Raw genomic sequence first — 23742 nt, forward strand, 5'->3', positions numbered from 1 at the left:
TTCCAAGGCCACACAGAAGGCCGCTGGCAGGCTGGGGATAAGACCTCATAAATTCCTGGCTCCAGCCCCATGCTCTGTCCATCAACAATGGTGACTTTGTGTGCAGATGAGCTGCCCTTGCACAGCGGCGGAGAAAAGCACACGCGTTAGCTGGGATGGGTGTAATTAAGATAGTTATTAATGAAAAAAAAAGTCAGAAAGACTGTTGCAGGAACCACAGAGGTTTCAATAAATACAGCCACCTGAGGATTTTTGAGCATTATTTCTTGGGAAATGTGAATGTGGCAGGGCAGGACACCGCTGAACTCTCCGTTGGAGCCACATGCACAGCTTGAGTCACCCGTATTCCGACTGGAACAGGGTGGGATGGGCTGAGGGATGCTGTGTCTGCTCTGCACGCATCTGGGGTGGCAACCATTAGGGAGCAAAACCCCACGTTAGCGATGAACGAAGGCTGGCCCCAGCACAAGTGGTTGTACTTGGTCAACTTGAAAGAAGAACCTGACCACGAAGGCAGAGGGCCTTTCAGAAAGATTAGGGGAGGGAGGAAAAACCGAATGGCTTTAAGATGGCAGTTCAGGAAGAAGGTAGTATGGGATGGATGCCTAAAATCTCGTAGGAAAGGGCTGTTCAGCTGAAAAGGATTTTTTAGTTGTTTATGTCTGAGGTATTAGCAGAGCTCCTGTTGCATTCATTTGGGACAAGATTTTACCTTCGATCTTTTCATAAAATGGTGCCCTCTTTATCTCTGCCATCTGACCTTTTCATGTCTAAGCTTGATGCAAGCAGGGGAGATGTTCTCAGCTCAGCCAGGATGGAAAACAGTGGTTTGGTCTGAGCCAGGTTTTTCTCTCTGTTTCCCAGAGGGTGGCACAGGTGACACAGCTGGGATGGAAGGAGAAGTCGGGTTTATCCCTTAAATCTGGTGTTCATCCTTAACATTTTGCTGTTGACCCTGACTGGAGGGAAAGGGATGGGTGCTCCCCTTGTCTCTGCTTGTCCTGAGAAGACATGAAGACTGGCTGAGAGTAGTTGTGCCTGGCAATGCAAGGAGTATGTTAGCTGTACATTAGGGCCATAGAATAGCTGTGCTTGGAAGCACGGCTGGCATCATCTAGTCCAACCTCCCTGCTCAAAGCTAGGTCACCTAGAGCAGGTTGCTTGGGACCTTGCCCAGCTGGCCTTTGAATGTCCTCAAAGGCAGAGACTCCACAGCCTCTCTGGGCAACCTTTCCCAATGTTTGGCCACTCTTACGGTAAAACTACAGTAACACTCCTGCATTTAAATGGAATTTCTTATCTTTCATTTTGTGCCCATTGCCTCTTTTCCTTTCTCTGGATACCACTGAGAAGACTCTGGCTCAGTCATCTTCATTCTCCTCCTAATAGTTATTTATATACATTGACGAGATCCCCCTGAGCCTTCTCCATCCTCTTCTTGTACTAGAAGGTCACTAATGTGAGTTGAGTGTCTTAGTCTTCCACTGACATTGGTAGATGACCCCAGCCTTTGGCCAGCTCCAGTAACCGTTTCTGCACAGGCTAAGTTGCAAGGCCAGAACCTACATACTACATAGCATTTTGGCTGCTGTTCGTATTTTTGCACTGTTTTCGTATGTCTAGTGTGGGGATAAAGATGAGAGGAGATACTATCACTTTTGGGTTTTATCTGGGTAAATTGTTGAATTGGCTTATTTATGTATTGGACTCATAGCTTATAATTTCCCAGTGTGTTTTTTTGGGACCTTGAAGACTGTAGAGCTGGCTGATAGATAAACAGTACTTTGTATTCCTGATCTGCTTACATTTATACAGAATTAGAGACTGAAAAATGTTTACAAACTGCTGCCATAAGAAAGCTGTACAAATCCTTTGAATGCAAAATGACAGTGTGCTGAATGAGTTATTTTTGTTAGTTCGGTTGCCATGGTCACTCAATAATTATATTTATTTATTTATTGCTTGTCTTGTTCAGGATGAGGGAAGAATATGTAAGATCTAATCGAATATCCAATAAACAGTAGAAGTGCCAAGTAGGAGCAATGTAAACAGTGTGTTTTGCAGAGACTTTACACATTCAAGAAGGGAAAGTCATATGTTAGATTGTTTCCCAAATATGCGCATTGCTATGGTCCAACTTTTGCTACCATGGTTTGAAGCCTAGCGAGTTAAGCGCATTTCTCCTTCTTCTGGAGCTACTGAAGAGCAGCAAAGCCTTCTCCGTTGGTACTCTTGGAGCACCACCTAATGGATGAGTTAGGAAAGGTCCTTTTCCAGCAAGCTTCTGACCAGCCTAAATTTCTTACTTAATTCAAGTACTTGCTCATCAACACCATCGCGAAGTTGTACCCAGTTAAGCCAAATGGCAGATGAATAAAACGGTCAAGGAAAGCTGCTGTTCTATGTGTGATACCAGTGTGTCTTTCACATGTATGGGCAACGTGAACATTCTTGAAAAGTTTGGGTAGAATATAGACTAAATTTGCAGTTTTCTTCTAAGTAGCTTTGAAATTGTTAAAGAAAAAAAATCGGCATATTTCTTACTTGCCAAACAACCTCCACAAGTATTTGAAGGACCTTCCAGTCAGCTTCATAAATGATGGTCTTTGTAACAGAGAAGTGAATATCACACAGATAACTTCCCAAAAGACAAGGCATGTAGCAAAGAAGGCTCAGAGGCTTCTGGATCTATGTAGTAACGACTTTCAACCATTTCTTACTGCCCTGCTCAACCGCTTTGTACAAATGGTAGTTGCAACTCCGTTTTCTTCTATTTTTGTTCAGTTTTTTTCTGCTGCTTCCATCTAAGAAGGAAGGGAGTAGAGAAGAAATTAAGGCAGAATCAAAAAAGAAGAAAATGGAAAGGCTTTAGTAGATGCTGCATTTCTGAGAGCAAGCATCTCAGCTGGTTCTCTAGGGCAGAATGTCCTCGTAACCCTGTGTGGTGTCTCCTCGCCTGGGGGATTTTCTCCCAACTGAGGCCTTCCCACTTCTTGGCTGACATCTCCATCTGTTTCCATCAGCAGTTCTCTGAAATGCCCACGGATTTTTTTGCTTTTCTTGCTGTGAGAAGGAAAGTTTCTCTTTCCATTGGCAGTTTTCCTGCTGATCAGCTGAGTAATGCTCTCCACAGGCCTGCTGTCCTGTTTGGAAAGAGGTCCTTCCCAGCCAGGTCTGAGCTCCCAGCCAGCTGCAGGACCTGTGTCTTCCTGACAGTGTGGGCCCTTTGCTGGCCAACAGTAACACCTACACCTCCAGATGCAGCCTGCTAGCCCCCAGACTTTCTCTGTTTGCGGTCTGACAAAGAGGGATTTTACCTTTACTTACAGCCCGTATTACTGTACGCAGTTCATCTCTTTTCCTCCTTCTCCTTTCGCTTCGTCCATTCGGTAAGGGGCTGGGCCTTTCTGAGTCTGATGAAAGCTCCCCATTGACTTCCAACAGAAAATAATATCAAGTGTTATCTGATATCTCTATGAGAGTAAATTTTTTGGACAACATCCTTACAAAACATATTACATCTGCCCTGTCTAATAACAAGCTGTGCCTGGTCCCATGATTTCCTAAGCTCCTTCCTTGCAGGATGACAGTGTTTATCTGTGAAGGCGAGGCAGCTGGAAAAGGGAATAAAAATGCAATATAAAGACATGTCTGGCTCAGGAAATCTCTGATCTAAAGACGACTGGAGCCTTGGAAGCTATTTGGAGGAAAATACTACGTTATACTTGCACTCCTCTAGTTTCCTTCCCGGGGCACCCCACTGCCTACTATCAGCAGAGGACTGTGGCTGATGTGGTCCGTGGTCTGAACCAGAGCAATTGTGAAGCTGACTTGGACCCTAGACTGGCTGTTCCCTGGCCACGCAGTACTCACTGTTAGTGCTGTTGGAGCCTTTCTGATTCGGAAGTCCTCGACAAATTGCAAAAAGTAGGAATTTAGGGCAAAATTTGTTGTGAATCAAGTGGGTTTCTCTTTTCAGGCTGCTACGTTACAGTGAAGGAAGATGAGGGATTAGCGGGCAGATGATTTGAGCGCTCAGTGGACTTTAGTACTCAGCAGGTAGACTGAGTTTTTCCTCTTACTCTTTGGAAGTACTCCTCACTGACACAGAACCTCGACTTGCTATTTAGATCTGTAGCACATACACGCTTAAAATAATTACTTCCTACTGGATGCCTTGTTTCCCAACTTAGAAGAGCAGTAAGGCTCAATTTTACTTGCCACATTTCTGATGCTAAAATTGTGTCATTGGCAAAGAAGTCAAGCCGTCAGCTGAAACATGTTTTATAGACTTGTGCATTCTCAGTTTCCCCTCTTATGCCAAAGGGATTTTCCTCATTTTCCCCATTGTGTTGGAGGCAAAAACCCCCACAATGCTCCACATTAACCAGTTGGTGCTCCTTCCATTTGCCTGAAGACAAACTCTGAAATCACTGTTTTGGTAAATAAGCATTGAGATGCTCTTGGACTAAACCAGTGGTTTTGCTCTCGGAGTTGACTTAAGTATATGGTAAAACCAGTTGTTGACTCATGCCAGATGCCAATGGGATGCCCGGATGGTGGGAGCTGCTGGGTGCGCTGCGGCAGGCTGGTCTGGCAGACTTGCTGTTCATCAGAAAAGTGCTGCAAGCTGCGGCATTGTTCATTCAGAGACTAATCTTTCACTTCTGTGCTGGAGTCCACCCGCAGGGTTTCAGTTTAGTGGGAAGGGAAGAGGTGATACATGACAGAGGAAAGCTGTAAAACAGTGGTTATTTGGAAAATAATGACTTTTTTATATTCTGTGCTTGTTTACTGATCATGCAGAGATTTCTTTGAAAATATTTGGATACCCTTAAATAAAACACATGTTGATAGTGTGTATTTTTTTGTTTGTTTTCTGATCAATGCATCTTACACAATGCAGTGATTTTCATTTGGTAGAAGGTACAGGAGGAGGTCATTATGAGACAAAGAACTATTAGCAGATGATACACGTGACTTGAGATTTCTCAACTTCATTTTACAGCATTCTTTGCTTTTTTCAATCTTGCAGTAAGATTTCTCACAGAAGTCCTTGAAGGATTGATTTCTTTTGTGAAGCTTTGGAGAAATGAGAACAACATGGAGATGATGTAGATTGTTTTTTTGTTTGTTTGCTTGTTTGTTTTTGTTTTACCACTGATGGATGTTATTAATGACCTCAACAATAGTAAAACCTTATTTAACTGAATAGGATTTTTGCTTGAAGAGCCAGGATTTTACCCTGTAATAGTCACTCAAAGTTTGTTTAAGTCTGTTCTTATAAATATACGAAGATGCAATAACGGTACCACAACTGTCCCACCATTTAAATACAGTTATTTCCAAGGGAATTATGGCTGGAAGCAGTATGATCCAGCATGGGATTATGTTACAACTTTTTTATTCCACAGTGGTATCAGAATCCAAACTGTGCCTCTATTTGGTTTATTAATTTGTTTTTCTGAACATTTGCAGGATTGTAATATCCCAGTTTTGCCAAAATTAGACCTCAGTTTGGCAGACTTCTTTTCTTTTTTATCAATTCCAGTTGTTTTTTCACAACCCTTTGAGGATTTTCTTTTTCATGTAGTCAATACTCTGTGTACTTCATCATGCGCTCAATTAGAGGACACGTCAAATACATCTGTATTTAAACACAAACTATATTGCTTCTCTTATTTTTGGCCCAGGCTAGGTTTTGCTCTACATTAAGTATTTTGGAATGACAAATGCTTACAGTACAGTATAGCATGTAAATTGTAGTGGTTTGTGTTATGATTACAGTGTTGTCATGGAAATATAATTTTTGCAAATGAAAAGCCAGGGTTTACATATGTAGTTCTTACAAATCCTGGAAGGCCTGGGATGGGTCAATTAGTCATACATTTTATAGCATCCCACATACAATAAGCTTTCTTAAGTCTTAGCAATGCGCAGTATTAAGTTGAATTAGCTGGGAATTCTTAAGTACTGTTTTGAAAAGAGGTAAATCTAGTAAGTGGATTTAAAAATACCTTTCTCTTTCTTGTTCAAGAGAATTGTCCTTTGCATCGCACCTAATGTTAGCTCATTTGAGTCAGCTAAGCCATGTCGGCATACCACCAGTGTAACGTGCAGTTTATGGGGAGAACAGTGTACCACAGTGGGCTAGATTCTGAACGATCTACAGATAGGGAATGGGATAAAGAGAATGCACTTTAAAAGGCAGTCATTGGGAAAGTCCGTTTCTGAAAGTACTGATTCAAGTACAGCTGAAAAAAGTCCACTTAGTTTTTACCTTTACAGAGCACCCAGTAGTGTTCAAAGGGCTGACAAAACAGCCCTAACAGCTCGGTTTCACGTCAGAAGTGGCTGATGAAGCAGGGCAGGGTGCTGGCTGGCTGCTGCTGTTGTGATTTGCTTCCCTTGACCATTAGGCATTACCCGTCCCCATGCTGGGTTTGTCTCCACCAGCCAAGAGCTGCTGCAGTTCCAACAGGGGCGTGGGCTCCATCCAGAAATTGTATGTCCAGACTGGAAGCAATGGTGCAAACTGGTGCCAGAGTGGCACAGAAATAATAACACTCAGCACAATACAATATCAGTTTTGTCATTAAGATGTCCATATTTTTATTTTTCTTCTGTTACATCTTTTTTTTAAATTATTTTGGTATAACTTAGACCTCATTAAATGAAGAAACCACATTTAATCTAACTGTGAACTTGAGCCAGTAAATTTTTTTCTCTGAAATGTAATTGTCTCTTTATTAAGAACAAACTTGTAATGGAAACGGGGTGTTTAGTCAAGTGCCTGAACAAGTTGGAAAAAAATTGCCAAAGCTTTGAATAAACAGCTATTGTTGTCTTTTTCTTTTTCTTCCTGCACATGTGCAGTCTATGAGTCTGATAGAGATTGGGAACCCTTCACAAAGCCTGGAGAACGTGTGTCGCTGGGCCTACTTGCAACAGAAACCTGACACTGGGCACGCGGAGTATCACGACCACGCGATCTTCCTCACGCGGCAGGATTTTGGTCCATCTGGCATGCAAGGTGAGATGCAGATCAGGTTTTGTTTTGCATTTGTATTTGTCGCTTAGCAAGGCAAGGCATGCAGAGTTTAATTGTGTATCTTTTGTTGACTTTTCATCAACATTTTCTTTCCCCAGGAGCTCTGCGTAGGGCCATTTTCAGTTGTAACTGCTTCACTTATTGTTTTATCCTTTCTTACTGGTGGGATTATTTATTGGATCACTTCCTTGCTGTTGATGAAGCCAAGAAAATGGGATGTGTATGTAAAGAGTCCTGAAAACACCCAAATATTAAAAAATAGGTTTTGTAAATTAAGGAGTCTCTGAAGTTGATGCCGTGTTCCAGCAGGATTGCCAAGAAATATCATTATGAAGAAGGCTGGAACAAGCAGGGCCAAGTGCTGTCCACTTTTTCCTTTTTTCAGGGCTCTGCCTGATTGGGTTTGTTCACTGGAGAGGATAAATCTGAGAGCTGCCCCGTGCCTTTTGGGCTGGCCAGACCTGCTGTCAGCACAGCAGCATGAGGTGTCCTTTTCCCCTGGTGCTTCATGCACTTAAGAGAAGACAATTGTAGGATGGTCCTAGAGGTAACAGCAGTTTTCTTGGTGAGCCAGGAATATAGTTCTAATTTGTTCAGCAGGCTGTTTTCATCTGTTTCATTGATGAGGGAGCACACTATTAAATGTCCGGGGCAGAGGTCTTTTGAGAGGACCACTTCAACTATATTTGTGTCACGACAGAAGACATCTGTTTGCTCAGAGCTTCTCACCACATTGCCTTTCCATACTTGTCCGTTTTCTGGAACGCTTGCTATTTCTCACAGGCTATGCTCCAGTCACTGGAATGTGTCATCCTGTTCGAAGCTGCACTCTCAACCATGAAGATGGTTTTTCATCTGCATTTGTGGTGGCTCATGAAACTGGACATGTGTGAGTAGAACCGTGGATATCTTGTGTCTAATCTGAAAACGTCTTTGGGACTGACAAACACCAATGACGTTGGAAAGATGCAACTTACGTTAAGAAACAATATTCAGGGTTAGCTCTGGCTTTAGGTCTCAGCTCTCTCAAAGCTTTCTTTATGATCTTAAGTAAGCTTTATATTTTGGTATTTTGAAATGGAAAAAAGAGCTAATAAAATATCTTCCAGGGCTGCTGTGAGAGTAGATTGAATGATGTATTATAGTCTCCTGATGGAAATGTAAAGTACTCATAATGATGAAATACGAACTCATTGAGTCAGTGGAATATATGATTCTTGAAAACAATCCATATTAAATAAGCACATAATCTGTATATGTTACTGCTGGTAAAGGACACAACACTGTATAGAAACGAGGTGTCAAGCACTGAGGTTACAATTCTTCTGTCTCTCTCATATAAAAAAATACAATCCTTTTACTCATTGATGTGACTAGAACCAATGACCGGGCGGCAGCCGTTGCCAGCGCTTTGCTTTCTCCTGGAGTGTTGTAGTTTGCCTGTGTGCAGGGAACACCCACTGATTTCCCATTTTCTCTTTGGTAGAACAGCAGTTCCCAAAAGGCTCTTTCCAAACAGTTCTCATCTATTCTGCTTTCCCTAAGAAAGCCTGCAGGCCCTTTTCTCTTTGTTGTATCAGAATTATTAAGGGCTTTAAACAAAAAAGTGTCAAAGTTTATTGAAATCACTGTAAACATATCTTAATTAGACAGGGACATAGAATTGTTACCCAGACGGTATTTGATTCCAGAATTTTTGAATTAGGATTAAAAAGAATACACGGCCTTAAAAGAGCTACCACTGAAGAATGTTTGTAATCCCTCAGATCACATTCAGCCCCAATCTGTTAATTTGGTTTAAATTATGGACAGCTATCGCCCACGTAAATCAAACAGTGCTTGTAAAGAAATGCAATATAAGATCCTAACAAAGGAAAGGAGAAAACATATTCATAATAAAGTAAAAAGAAATTTAAAAATACCTGTAACTTGGGTTAATTTTCTGGAAAGCACCCAACACTTGCCAGGCTGTTTCACATTTAAACAATGCAGGATTGCTACTGGGCAACAACAGCACCTGGTCTGAACTAGCTTTCAGTGTGGTGTCATTTTTTTTCTATGCAAAAGACTTGGCTACAGTTGTAAATCGCTTCAAATTCAGCTAAGGTTGATTTTTTAGAAGTTAGATAAGCTCCTGAATAGCTCCAGATTGGAGAATGAATGATTTTCTGTTAATACTCCTGGAGAGTGGACTAGATCCTTAATCCAGAAATGGATCTGTTTAGCCATAGTAATTCACAAATGCGGATGTGCACAGAAGTCCAAAGAAGGCATTTTTAGTCTGTTTTGAAAGTGGATTAAGCTAATCATGTGAAACTGCTCTCAAGGGTCAATGCTTCTACGTGGGAACTACTACAGACTAGCTCTTTAGCTTCAGCCTCACCCTGTCTTATTTCTCATGGCTTTGCTCGTGTGGACAAGGGTCGTGGGACTTAAGAAGCTTGTTGCGGTCAACTGCTGATGACATTTGGGAGGTACAAGCCCTTGGGCACTCAGGGTACACCTGCGATGTAACTGTGCTGGCTTTCTCCTGTGCGGGGCAGTTTAGGCATGGAGCATGACGGCCAAGGGAACAGATGTGGGGATGAAGTCCGCCTGGGGAGCATCATGGCGCCCCTCGTGCAAGCTGCGTTTCATCGCTTCCACTGGTCTCGTTGCAGCCAGCAAGAGCTGAATCGGTATCTCCAGTGAGTAGCTGTTAAGCAGCCTCTTTTCTTTGATTAGGAAGCATGTAGGAACAATTCTGCATCTAGCGTTTGTGCTTTATCCTTTTGTTAATTACTGAAATGGGGTTGAATAAAGCAAACGAAGAATCCCACCCACCCTATTGGGAATGAGATGCCTTCCCATCAATTGTAAATTATAATGCAAGTTCTCAATTAGTTTGAGCTCAGTCCATTTTAAATTGTTCTCCTTTCATTTACATCTCTTCATTTTCTGAACACTGATAGTATATATGCTGTCCTCTCAGGGCTTATGAGAAGACACTATTATGAATCTTATTGCTCACTTCCCTCCCTCCCTAACGTAACCTCTAGCTGGAGGAGTGTTCTGCTACCCAGCAGTCTCACATCTATCTTGCAGATAGCAAATTTGGTTTCAAGGGCCATTTGTTGCTTATGCTGCCTGTCAATGATAAGATGGTGCTGCCTAAAGAGGAAACCCTGGCCTTTAAGTGCTCAGGGCTTTTCTTGACTTCAATAGATATCTAAAGAAAAAGTGTGGTGCTAGAATTAATCCTTCAGTTGTTACTTTTCCCTTAAGTACCCTAAATGCTATTGAATACATCTCCATCCATGCTTCTTGCATTCTCTTTGAACCTGACACTTTGGGTACTAGACCCGTGCTGGAGTTCCCTGACAAACTCTGCTGTTTATGACCAAGTCCCCATATGGAAAAATATGGGGAAACTACTAAGATACCTAGCAAAACCTGAAAATGAGTAGGAAAAAATGCAGCCAAATACATGAAGTAAACATGAGTCAGTCTTTTTTGTCAGTATTTTTATTATCTTAGAGATCTTAGGCAAGGCAATAAGGAATAAAAACATTGTGAGGGAAACATGATTGTTTCAATTAGCAAGATCCTTCAGACCTTTAGCCATTAAATAAAAATCATCTGGTGTAGAGGGCTGCTTTACATTCTTTTAAATACAGCTATTTTTAAATATCTTATAACAAAGCAGAATAATGGTTTGCTTTGAAGTAGATCTAACCAAAATTCTGCTTTCAGCTATTGGTATCTTCAAGGCAACCTAAATGGTTGCAAGAATAGACTGGTGTATGGTGTCCTCATGTCTTTTAAATAACTCAGAGACATTTTGGAGATACTGTCAACCATGTTGGTCTTGTGAATTAACCACTGATTACGCTGTGTTAACCATTCAGTGCTATTAACATCAACCCTCTGTCCTCCACGTGACTCGGGTGTGATTCCAGTACGTTATGTCCTCACTACTTAGAAGAAGGAGAGGAGAAACTCCCATACTCATCGCAGGAAGGAAACTTTGTACAAAGTATGGATGGAGCTGAGAGTTGTCAGGAGAAACACAGAGAGGGAACAAACTTGAGCATTTAAAGCAGGCAGGAAAGTACATGTTTGTAAATGCGCTGCTGTTTCTCAGTAAGGACACAGGAAAACTGCAAGCTTAGTGGTAATCTCAGATGGTTGCCCTGGCCTCTGCTTCTAAAACTTCACTTGAAAGACAGTTGCAGGCAACAAGAAATTTCACAAATGGAAAATTAATTAAACTTTCTTTTCTTCTTGGTCTCATGTGGATTCTTCCTTTGATTCCTTTCACATAAGGACCCTGGAGACTGACAGGAATTTACCTGCAAGCTAAATGGAAATTACAATGGAAGGGCTTCAGAAAAAAAATATAGAATCCATTAAAGTTGGATACGACATGATAAAGTTAATTTGAGCTTAATTGCAATATTAGCTGCTCTTCACGACCAGCATCTGAGAAATCGTAGGTTCTGTTTTGTTTGGAACAAAAAGGCAATGAAACCACAAACACTGTGCAAGTCTCATAGCCCCATCTGTTACTGTAATTTTTGCCTGTTGCAGTTCCTATGATTGTCTGCGTGATGATCCCTTCGAACACGACTGGCCTTCCCTTCCACAGCTGCCAGGAATTCACTACTCCATGAATGAGCAGTGCCGTTTTGATTTTGGTTTGGGGTACATGATGTGCACAGCTGTGAGTACTTAAGTTTGGCTTCTGCTCTTTCTCATCCAGGAGTGTTGTAAGTGTCTCTGAAATGTCCTTAATAAGGACAGTGTAGTGAAGCCCACAAGGAAAGATGTGCCCACTGAGCTGTAAGCAAGGAACAACAACTGAAGTATCTCTGTCTTTTTTCTTTAAACTGGAGTTACAGAAATAATTCTGTAGTTTCATAAATAGTTGTAGACTTCAAGCAAACAAACTTGCTGCATTATTGAGCCTCCTCTTGCTGGCAGATAGTTATTCTGCTACAAAACTGCCAGCCAGATGTGAAAGAGGTGGATTTGGTGGCACATCTTGTTGTGCTAACAAAGGGCAGTATGTTTTTATGATCCAATTTTATGGAAAGTGTGATGCATTTTGATGCCTAGCATGAGAAAATAAGTGTGGCAGCAAGCAGAGCATCTTGCAAGGACTTTTGATGACATTGTGGACTTTCTTGTACCAGGAAAACAAGAGACAAAATCTAAATGTGAAGCAAGGCAAGATTAGCCAATTCTCAGTGGATTGGCCTCCGAAAGCAGAGTCTTCTGCAGCAGGGCTGTGCCTCCCTCCTCCAGCTCCTCAAGTAGGACAAAATATTAAATGGAAAGAGGTGTTTTCAGCTGGTGTGGCAGCTGCTAACACATAACACTTCTGCTTTCATTCCCATCTGCGGGAATATGTATGCCAAGTGGTGTCTCTGCATAATGGATGAGAACCTTTAAAGTATCAGCTGTGGTATTGTGTCTTGACACAATTCCCACTGATGCTGCCTTGGAAGAATGTCCCAGCCAAGGAGGGTCTTTTCTTACAGCCATTCTCCAGAGCCTGGGGACAGAGACTTTCTGTTCTTCTTTGTTCAGAATACCCAAAAGCATGTCCAGACATCATGTTTTAGTGTATTGTGTGGTGGGTGGTTCTCATCTTCTCCTATACAAGCTCTTCTATTGTAGGTAAAATGCCAATTTATTCATTGAATCAGGACCCCGAACTCAAATTTCCATCCTCCTAAAGAGGTGATTGCAACAGCTGAGCTACATACAGTCTGAGCAGCTTGTTTCCTTCTCCCATGATTTTTTGTTTTGTTTGCCAAATGAAGCAACAGGATTTGGAGAAGCTGTGAGAAAAGGCAGTGTGTGTCTTACTGTCTGGGGGAACTGATTTCCCCAATGCCCAGTCTGCCTTTGGTCACTAGTGTAAAACCATTTTTGCCCAACTTTGTTCCATCGAATGCAGGTGGCATCTCACTTCAGAGTCACTGATGATTCTGTATGAAAGCTCAGATATGCTCAATCCACAGACACCAGAGTGTTTCTCAGGAATCAGTGATGACAGCTGGCATTTTACAACTAGGAAAGGGAAACCCCCACCATGCTGCAGCTTCTATTGCAGTTTCCAGAGGGAGCGCTCTCAATGCAATGTCCATTCTGATTTTTCTTGTGTTTCAGTTCCGTACGTTTGATCCCTGCAAACAGCTGTGGTGTAGCCACCCCGAGAACCCCTACTTCTGCAAAACAAAGAAAGGGCCTCCGCTGGACGGGACCATGTGTGCACCAGGAAAGGTGAGTGTGGGTGCTGCGTGTACCTGCACGCTCACGTATGTTCACACGTGTTTCTGTGCAGCTGGGGATGTTCCCCTTAAAATCAAGGGGAACAAGCGAAGAACCTATCCTGAGGACCTGAAGTCTGCTGAGGTGTGGGGCAAACTCGTGCATGCAAGTAATGCTGTTGAGCAGCGTGATGGGAGGAGGCATGGTCCAGGGCTGGTGTGTCCTGCATGGCAGCTGTGTGACCATCAAACCCTGTCCTCAGGCAGGTCATGGAAGTAGCTGCAGATTGCCCTGTGCTTCTTCACAAGTCTTTGTGGCAGAACCAAAAATTGGGAAATTTCCACTCACCTGTGACTTTTGTGAGGTTGGGGAAGGGGGGGTTGTGTTTGTGTCGGTGATGCTGTAGTGAAGCTGACTGGCCTCCGCGGTGCGGGAGGTGCAGAGAGCAGTGTGGTCCCAGAGGTGACAGCCAAGCTAAGGCTGCTGTGGCTGCCCTGAGGGAAAGGATGGATGTGGGATGGAGAGCCAACATGCCAGCGCAGCAGGACTGTGAGGAGAGAAGGGTAGATTTGTGGAGGTGGATTTGCTGGCTTGATGAGAGTCAAGGGAAGCCTGAGGAACTGTGGAGGGAAGGTGTGAGGTGGCAATGGTTCAGACAGCTCCGACCCCTCAGCCACCATGCTGGACCTGCTCCACGTCTCAGTTATCCTTCTGTGGATGTCACACTGTGCTCATAGTGGATCTGAACTCCAAGTCCTTTGAAGTCTGCTGAAAAAGTCTGGCTTCCCTGGGCTTTGGATGCAGTGACTGAGGGGGAGAGGAAGATGTCGCTACTTGGAAAGATCTTTTGTAAAACCCAGTGGATGACATCATTTATGCGATAAATGAACCGTATTAGCAGCTGCTGTTATGTTTTGAAATGTCTTTTTTATGAAAACATAATGTAATGCTAAATCTAATTCCCTAGCAAGTCATGCTCTATATAAACAACTCCCTTCTGGTTTTCCCTTCTTTAGATTATTGCTGTTGTAGCAGCTTTACTTCTTGTTTTAAAAAAAAAATAATTAAATTAGAATCCAGCGTCTTAGAGATTTTGTTTGGATTTGCTGTTCTATATCTTGATTTTTGCCTTAAAAATATTTGTGAAACCTCCAGAAGAATACCTTTATATTCCATTTTGTTGCATCACCCTCTTCCTCAAGCCATTCATTCATATTAGTATTTGAACAGAAATGAGAAGAAACAAAGAACTTGTAAGCATACAGTTAAGGATCTGTCAGTGCTTCCATTATAAACAGTTTGTCAGGATGTTATGCAACTCAGCTGTAAAAATTTTCTCTGGACTGGAACTTGGGATCCAAGGCTTCAGCAAACTGTGCAGACAGCCAGGCTTTTTAGTTCAGTGGAGATGCAAGACAGTACGTGCACATTCTGAAGTTTCAGTAGATGATAGGACTATGACTGTTTTATTCCCAGAGGAGCTGTCCCAGTTTTTGATAAATAAACTTACTGTAGCCTTCCAGGAGAACCTGAGAAAATGATAGAAAATGAAAACTATTTTGTTAGATAAGGCTCAGCAGTCTGAGCTAAACATTTCCTTTCAAATAGCACGAGTTATGAAGGTTATACAGCTGACTTTGTATGTCTGAGCTCAGCATTTGACCAGCGTGTTTATTAGTTGTTGGTATTTTTAATACAGGCACATCAGATCAGTGTTTTTCCATCTGTTCCTTTCCTTTTCATCCCTGCCTTTGATCTGGCCTTCCTCTGTTCGCTCCCTTCATCGATTTGGACAATACCAGAGGCTCTTACCTGAAAGGATGGGGACTGTAAAATGCGTCTGTTGCCCAAAGCTGGGATCGGTTGCAGTGTGGCAGCCTCTTTAAGATACATCTCCCATGATACCTCATCAGCACATGAAGAAGAGGAAAATAACTTCAAACTTAATCCACTATTTTCTTTGGAATAATGCCAGAAAAGAAAAGAACAGAAACATAAGCAATCGAAGATGCCGATTCAAAAAGATCCATTTGTTTCTCTCTTTAGAGACTTGCAGTTTTCATGATTTCATACCACTAATTCCCAGGGCCTATTTTAAGCTCAAACCAATCACAACACTGCTGATGTGTCACAGAAACATCCTGGCATGGCAGCAGCTGAGGGGACCGCGTGCCAGAAATGAAAGCCATGTTTGGGAGGCCGACACGGCGTATGGTGCATAGACGTTCTCACCTAAGCCTGGTGTTCGGATAGCTGGTAATGGGTCCCCTCACTCTCCCAAACTGAGCAGATGCTGCTGAGGAGAATCTAGCCCAGCTGCCTCCTCCCTCGCTGTCATCAAGGGGCAAGGACACCTATGGGAGACGCAAGACCCATGGCACAGCAAGCACGCTGCCACGGGCCGTGTCTCTGCACACTCAGGCTGCGCCTCGGACCGAGGCTCTGACCCTTAGAACGGGAAGGAAGATCAGACTTTCTAATGCTGTCTGTATGTGTGTATGTATACACATGTATAGATGTATATTTAAGTAAATATATGTAAATGTATGTAAGCTTTTCTGTGCCTGTGGTTATTTGAAACAAGTTTCCAGAAGAGTGAGGTTCTGCCGTTTCAAAAACTTTTTAATAAGTCTCCTTGTGCAAATGGAGCCATTGAACAACCATTATGTTAGTTGGCAGCAAACTGATCATTTGCTGAGTTTAGGGATAGAAAAATAAAATATTCTCTTGGAGCTTCCCAGCTAGAGAAGAAAACTGTTATTTTGATAGAAACCTAAAGGAAAGAGAATATTTTGTATTGCTCCCAGCCTGAATATTTTAAAGCTAGATTGAGTTTTCAGTAGCAAGCAGGAAGATCCTGTCAATTTTTTGATGCTTCAATGATGCAGCAACTTGCAATTACTTTTGTGACTGAATGGTCACATTAACTTCCATGAAATAACTCCGGTGTGTGAAGTTAAGCACATGGAGGGTTGGAGTCTTGATGTGAAGTCAAAGACACTCCATAAATTGCTATAGTGAACCATGCAGATGAGGCAGAACTGTGCAAAGCTTAACCCTGCGTAGCATTCTGTGGATTAAGAGAAAACATATGCTTTCAGCTGATAATTTATTTACTTGTATACAGTTCTGTCAGCTCCACTGTTAGGCTCCAGCTTCTGAAGCCCAGGCAGTCTTCAGAAACGTATCGCTAGTTTTTGTTGTCCCATTTTTTTAAACTATTACTCTTCTGGGGAGACATTTATATTGGCTGAAGTAGCTAACTGCTCTCCACAGGATAGAAATAAAGCGTGAAGCCATTCATGCAAGATCTCATGCTCAAGTCCGTCTGCTTGCTGCAGTGACTAGCACAAAGGTTTGCACCACCTGAGTCTCCTTTGATTTTTTTCTTGGAGAGAGGCATGAGCCTGGTACCTGCCCCTGCCAACCAAGCTGATGTTACTCTTGGATTTGGTTTATGTGCCAAGGATCCAGCACAAACCTGGCAGGTCTGCTCTTTGCTTGCACCATGCTAATGAGATGATCTGAGTCAAACTTGGAATGATTTTTTAGTCTGTCAGGAGAGGAAGGGAATGATCAAATATTGAAATAAATAGATATTATTGAGAAGAAAAATGGACCAAGAAGAAAGGTTTCTGAAAACAGTAAAGTGTACTCAAAGCAATCCACATAATTTCCCACTGAGAAAGCTGACCTCAGCTTCTCTCAGAGACAGATGGGTAAGTGTATGCTGTGTTAGTCACCACAGAAACAGTGAGAATACTTGATTCTCCACTGAAGAAACTTTTACTGGCTCAGGGTAGACTTCAGAGTTGGAGCTTTCAGTTTATCTCTTGCAACTAATTATTCTTAAACAGATGGAGCGGAGCAGGCCAGCCTGCAAGTGATGGGAAATACAAATAAATAAGTAACCTTCTCCTGACAGGATCTCTGGAGAGCGGGGAGAGCTGAGGGCCACCAGCCGTGATGCAGTACAAGGGGTTACCTGGTAGATAACTGGGGTGCCAAGTGAGGAGATAGGGGAGTTGCCAGTTGCTGCCCGATATAAAATAGGTAGAGATACCCATGGAAGATCTGCAAGTCTTTTCTTGAAAAATTAACTTGCAGATGCGTTAAGCCCACAGGAACACTAGCTGTTTTTTTGGCATGCAGAGCAGTTGTTTCAAAGAACTGCTGAAAACAGCAGTGGAATGTTTTACTGCAAGAGATTTAAGTTTCCTCTCCTGGAAATTGCACTTGTTTTGGACTGTCCTGTTTGCCAGAAAAATAGGCGAGACTGCAAGAAGTCATCTTGTCTTCCACTAAGAAAACAATTTGCATTTACCCACGGATGTTTTTTTCTTATTTAAAAAAGAATAATTGTTTTAATATGCTTCTCTCTTTAAATGAACCCCCTTGTTTATGAAGGCAATAGTGGTTGGGACTGGCTCTTTTCCACCTCATTATGTAGTTAATGTAGTAGCAATAGGAAGGGCTGGCTCTGGCTTCCTTTATTACACCGGAGAGTGCTCCATCTCTGGTTTTACCTTCTCACACATTTTCTTGCATGGGCCTGCACAGAGTAGGACTTCGTTGTGAATCATTTTGTTTTATGTAGGCTCCTTTCTTTTAATCCACAAACAAAAAGGCAGAGCTGGGGATGACTCATTTTACACAAATGCTTGTCTCCTGATAGCTCTGCCTCAGCTTCCCGACAATCGGCGTATGACCAGCTCCTCCAGTAAGTCAGTGCTGCTCTTTCCTTTACGCAGAGAAGTCAATAACACTTTTCCATGTTTGCCTTCCAGTCCAGTGACCAGTCATAGTATCAAATAGGTGGTTTGTTACTGGTTGGTGCAAACCCAAATCCCCCTGTTACTGCCTAAAACAGGGAAAAGAGACTGGAAAACACAACATCACATGTCCCTCCCTCTCCTCTGCGGAGTCCAAGCACTGGATCCTGGATCATTGCATAATGAACATATGCTACGTGGCTCTTGAAACAGATTCAGAGATTGCTGTGGAACTTACACCTGAGGGATGCAGAACCCTGATAAAAGGATGTATAAGCAAGCATAGATCAGGAGCTGTCATATGTCATCTGCTTCCAAGGCCAGCTGAAATTTGTATTGACAAGCTGATGTGTTGCCAGCTTCCCCTGCATCTCTGAATGGTCCCATTGCTACACAGAGCCCGATGACTCAAACTGTTCATTCAAACAAACCTCTCTAAAGCCATAAGTAAACAGTCCCTGAAGGGTACAGTGCTGAGCTTCAAAACCAGAGAAAGTAAAGGACATATTAGCATTTTGCATTTCTCTCATGCTTTGCTGAATTATCTCTGGTTCTGTCAAACGCTAAGAAAAATCTGCTTGTTACAGCTCCAGAGCAGGATTGGTATAACTGGCTTTGTGCTAACTCATCTATTTCGTAGGTTTTGACTTCGAATATTTGAAGTCATGAGAAAGAATAAATAGCTGAAGCTTAATTTCTACTCTTTTCTACTCCTTGTCCAACCAAATCAGCACCAAAATAAATTACATGAATAAAGAGCCAGTCATTGAGCAGATTAGCAAATCAGTAAGCTGTGTCTTGTCACCATTTTACTAATGATGCTCTCTTTAAATTCAGCATTATTAATGATTATCCATCACTTTTAAATTTGTCTTCCAGATCACTAATCGCTCTATGCTTAAGAACGCTCTCCTGTTATATATCTTCTGATTTTGTTTTTGCTGGCAGCATGCATTTAGCCATATGCTTGGCTTGTGCTGCCTGCCAAATTCCTGCGTTCCAGGGCTTGTTAAGCTGTGTAAAATGTTGTTGTTGACTTGAATGTTAAGGAAAGTAAGTGACTGATTGCACTTGTTGTAGCCATCTGTGTGCCTGAGCCAGAGCTCTTATCCCGACAGTAACCGTTAACGCAGACAAACTGCAACAGTCTAATGCAAAGGCATTTCTTGGGCTGGAAATATTTTCCAGCACCCACGCTTCATCAGTAGACTTTTATGAAAGGAGAAATACTATGAGAAAGGGCCAGAATCTGTGATCCTTGAGAAGAATTCACCCTGACTTCAGCTAAGAAAGAATGCCTTGATTAGGGACTGAAGAATCTGGTGGAAAGGCATTGGCAGGTTTCTTTAACGAGAGGAGACAGTAGGGAGTGTCAGTACTGAAGCTATGAAGGCTCTTACAGAAATGTGTAAATACCTTATAGGTCTGGGGAATGTAGGAAATTATGTGTTTCAATCTCTGAAGAATGACTGTATTAAAAATCAGGTAAAAGAAAAGAGAAAGCCTTGTGTAGGGCGTGATTAATTGCGCAGAAATGGAACTGTCCAGGGCTGCTCTCTAATGAACACTTCCTCATATTTTGGTCAGGTTTACTATGAGATCTCCAGGGAAACTGAAAGAGTTCTTTATTTAACAGCGCTAACGTCTAAAATGTGGGCTGCCTTTAATTTCACGCCACTTTGTTGATCACATTTATTGCAGGAGTGCGTATGCTGAGTTCGGAGCTGCTGGGGAGGACAGTGCTGCAGCAGGAGCGCTCACAGGGATGCCTGAAGTGGCTGCATGCCATGGCAAAGGCAGAATTGCACCTTTAGCCTCCATGATTCTGCCATTGCCCTTAAATTAATCCGTATTTGTTGTGTTGAAATCACCGCTGCTGACACGTGATGAAGGAACGTTAATGCTGAGAGCAGTTTAACAAGTTTGGTAGGCTTGCATTCTGCAAGTGTATATGTGCATACCTAACATGCATAAGTTTATAAAATCTGAGTGAGCTTGGGATCATGGGCACGATCTAACACTGAGTCTCGCTACTTTCTGCTGGAGAGGCAAAAAGATATCCGGAATTTGTGCCTAAAATGAAATCTGTTGTACCACAGCTTCTCATATGATGTAATTTAATCATCTAATCATTTTGACATCTAATTTTCTCTTTTAGCATTGCTTTAAAGGTCACTGCATCTGGCTAACACCGGACATCCTAAAGCAGGATGGACACTGGGGGGCATGGAGTAAGTTTGGCTCTTGTTCTCGCACCTGTGGCACTGGGGTGAAGTACAGGACACGGCAGTGTGACAACCCGCAGTAAGTCAACATACACCCATATGTTTTTCTGATGTGGAGCAAATGAATGGTGAGAATCCTTGCTAAATTACTAGTGCAATAATGCAGTAATGGATGTTGAGCGGTGCTTGTTAAATCTGACCTATAGCATATGTTGTCAGAAATTCTACTTTTGGCCCTTCACAAGTCATGAATCATCTTTATTTCTCAGTTTATCCATCCATTAAGCTGGTTATGCAGTTACAAGGATCTTGAAAATGCTATTACACTACTGCATAAAGCATAAGTAAAAGTTTAGAGCCCTATATATGTCTTTTTTTATTATGTGCGTATGAAATAATGGCAATGATTTGCTGGATTTTTTTTTTTTTAAAGCATATAGCTTTATAGAATATTTGTTGAATCCACCTTTTAGGATATTTCAACAAGAAGGTCTTGAAATATTTTCGAACTCTTTTCCTTCCAAGTTGGAACAAAGCTCCAGAGATCAGAACCTTCCCCAAAGTTAATTTTAGTAATATTGAATTGTTTTGCTTCAGTAACTAGATAATGTAGAATGACTTAATTTCAATAGCATTGCAAGTATAATGTATTTAATATAGATTGGTACGTACAAACAATATGAAATGTGTAAGTATTGCTGTCTTATTGTGATATCATCAAATGTCAAGATCCTAACAGTGAGAACAGGAACAATTGTCAGAATTAAATGACTTTACCAGACAGAATATTTTTAACTTTCTCGGTTTGTGCTGATAAAGTGATTTAATTTCTAGTGTTAAAAATTATAGAATCAGTGGTTAAAAAAACAAAAAAACACCAAGTTTTATGAAGCAGCATTTTCTAATGGAACTTGTTCTGTTAACAAAAAATTTACCAGTTCTTGTTTTAGCCTGTGTTACATTGGCAACATGAAAGTGACCTTTTTAACTGTGGGCAAAGTTTTAGTTGTAAAATCTATTTTCATGTAGGAAAAGCCTAATGTACTACTGAAAATGTTTTCTCTGTTTCCTGGAAGAGGGTGCAGACCCAGCTATAACTCCTGAGCTCAGTGTTGCCAGATCCGACAGCGATCTGAGGCATGTCTGCCAGGGGATGCTGCACTGAGCTGGGCTGCTTCTGGGTTTGCTGCTGGCTTAGGGGGGAATGTGAATGGGTCTCTTCAGCAGGTTGTGCTTTCCTTTCCTGGGCTGCACCGAGAAAATGGCTTTTCTTGCCTTTATCAAGTGGTTTGAGGCTCTACTTGCAGAAATTGCTTTTGAAGAGATAAATAGTGACAGCAAGTTTTTAAAAGTAATACAGATTTTCCGTATCAGAAATACGTGACTGGCTTCATCAAGTGCCTAGTGACATGACTGGGAATTAAATTACTCCTCAGAGGATTTGATAGACGCTTGATTCATGCATTAATGGCAAAACTAACCATGAGTGTCTCTCCCCTCCACAGTCCTGCCAACGGAGGCCGCACGTGCGTGGGGCCGAGCTACGAGTTCCAGCTGTGCAACACTCAGGACTGCCCCAAGGACTTTGAAGATTTCAGAGAGGAGCAGTGCCGGCAGTGGGATCCTTATTTTGAGTACCAGAACATGAAACACCACTGGCTCCCCTATGAACATGTTGATGGTGAGTGGTCCCTTTTTCCTGTGAAAAGTAAAAGCAGTTGCAAACATGAATAAAAATGATACAAGGAGGGGTAAAACTTCTAGGAAAATCATACCTCACAGATCTGTTATGAGTTGTTTGGAGGGATCAGTGAGTATCAGTGTATGAGTGATCCAATTCATATAATGTACTTGGATTTTCAAAAAGCTTTGGACCCTGTTCCCCTGTAACTGCTCTTAAATTATCATGAGATAAGAGGGAATGGGCTTGCATAGGGGTGGGTGTTCCACAAGGATGGGTGCTGGGAGCATGGATGCTGCTGAGCATGCATGGCAGTGAGCAGGGGAAGGGAGCGAATGAGGTAACAAAATCTGCTTGGGATACAAAATTACTCCAACTAATTAAAATAAGAAGGCCCACTGTGATTGCTGCAGAAGGACCTTGTGACACGAAGTGACTCTATGTGGCAAATGAAGTTTGGTGTTGAAAAATGCCAGTAATGGATATGGGGATAAAAAGTGATAAGTGTGTACATGTGGACGGCTCTGTACACAAGGTGGGCTCTGCAGGGAGAGGTGTGGCAGCTGGGGATAGCTTTAGGAAAACATCAATTTGGTGACTGTCAAGAGCGGAATGGAAAATACCGATCTGCCTCCGTGTACCTGCACGGTGTGCCTGCGTTTTAAATACTCTGCCAATGCAGCTTTCAGATTGTGCCCATCTCACTGCTGCCCCGTGGCTAATAAACCCATGGTTGAAAAGCCCAAACAAAGCAAACATAAGCAATGGCTTCTGAATGAGGAGAGTTTAGATAACCTTGGATTTTCACTCTCCAAAAGCGATGATTTACATTAAAAAGATAGAGTTACAGAATTGTGACTGGCATGGAGAGACTGAACATGGAATGATTATCCAGTTTCTCATAACACAAGCCTCAGAACATCAAACAAAATTATCAGGTGGCAGATTTAAAACAAATAAGAGGAAGTACTTTTCCACACATAGATAATTAAACTGGAATTCATTGCTGCAGGAAATTGCAGAGGCCAGAAAGTTTTAAAGATTATTTAGAGAGGTTCTTGAAAGTCCCGTAATCCAGTAAAAGCTATTAAACCCAAGTTCCAGCCATGACTTAGGAAGTCCCCAAGCTGCAGTTTATGAGGAACTTGGAGAATATTCTGAGAAAAGTATCGGGTTTGTTCTTACGTCTTCCTGCAAACACTGCTGGTGCTGTCGGAGGCAGGTGTTGGGTTGGATCGGTGCTGAATCTGAACCAGCATGATCAGTCTGATGTTCTGGCATCTCAGCAGAGGTCACCTCTTAGAATAAAAATGTTCCTTTTCCCATTAATGCCTCTGCTTAACTGTCAGCTGGCTGACTGGGGCCACGACGGCTGTTGCCGTGCTATTGCCAAGTTGTATTGAAAACATGCTGGGAAGAGGTTTGACCAAACAAAAAGGCGGAGGGCAATGATTCTCGACTTGTTTGACAAGTGGTGAGGGCTGCTCGCTAGCTTTAGACCTGGTCACTTCATTTGAATGATATATCCTTCAGGGCAGGGCTGGCCTGGCAAGGGGCCAGTACTGGGCACCTGGGCTGTCCTCAGCCGGACACCCATCTCTGGGAGGGAGAGGGTCACTTTGGGTGAACCATTCCGCATTCCGGTGAAAGGATGCTCTGCCAGGAGTTAACAGCAAATCCCTTGTAATTAATTTGCCTGACTTTCTTCTCAAACAGTTTGCAGGGTTCCCTCATTCTTTTCATGCCATCTTGTGC

The 23742-nt window shown here is 42.3% G+C and overlaps 1 protein-coding gene across 2 annotated transcripts in view; it reads left to right on the forward strand.

Moving 5' to 3' along the window:
- Window positions 1-23742, forward strand: part of ADAMTS2 (ADAM metallopeptidase with thrombospondin type 1 motif 2) — a 261886-nt gene that overhangs the window by 215852 nt on the left and 22292 nt on the right. For both annotated transcript variants that reach the window (XM_055811750.1, XM_055811749.1), the window contains 7 exons: window positions 6877-7033; window positions 7835-7940; window positions 9595-9738; window positions 11621-11753; window positions 13208-13321; window positions 20240-20385; window positions 21812-21987. In XM_055811750.1, coding sequence (XP_055667725.1) covers window positions 6877-7033; window positions 7835-7940; window positions 9595-9738; window positions 11621-11753; window positions 13208-13321; window positions 20240-20385; window positions 21812-21987 — 976 coding nt within the window. The remainder of the gene's footprint in view (window positions 1-6876; window positions 7034-7834; window positions 7941-9594; window positions 9739-11620; window positions 11754-13207; window positions 13322-20239; window positions 20386-21811; window positions 21988-23742) is intronic.

This window comes from Falco peregrinus, chromosome 8 (genome assembly GCF_023634155.1).
Source record: "Falco peregrinus isolate bFalPer1 chromosome 8, bFalPer1.pri, whole genome shotgun sequence".
NCBI classification, from domain to species: domain Eukaryota; kingdom Metazoa; phylum Chordata; class Aves; order Falconiformes; family Falconidae; genus Falco; species Falco peregrinus.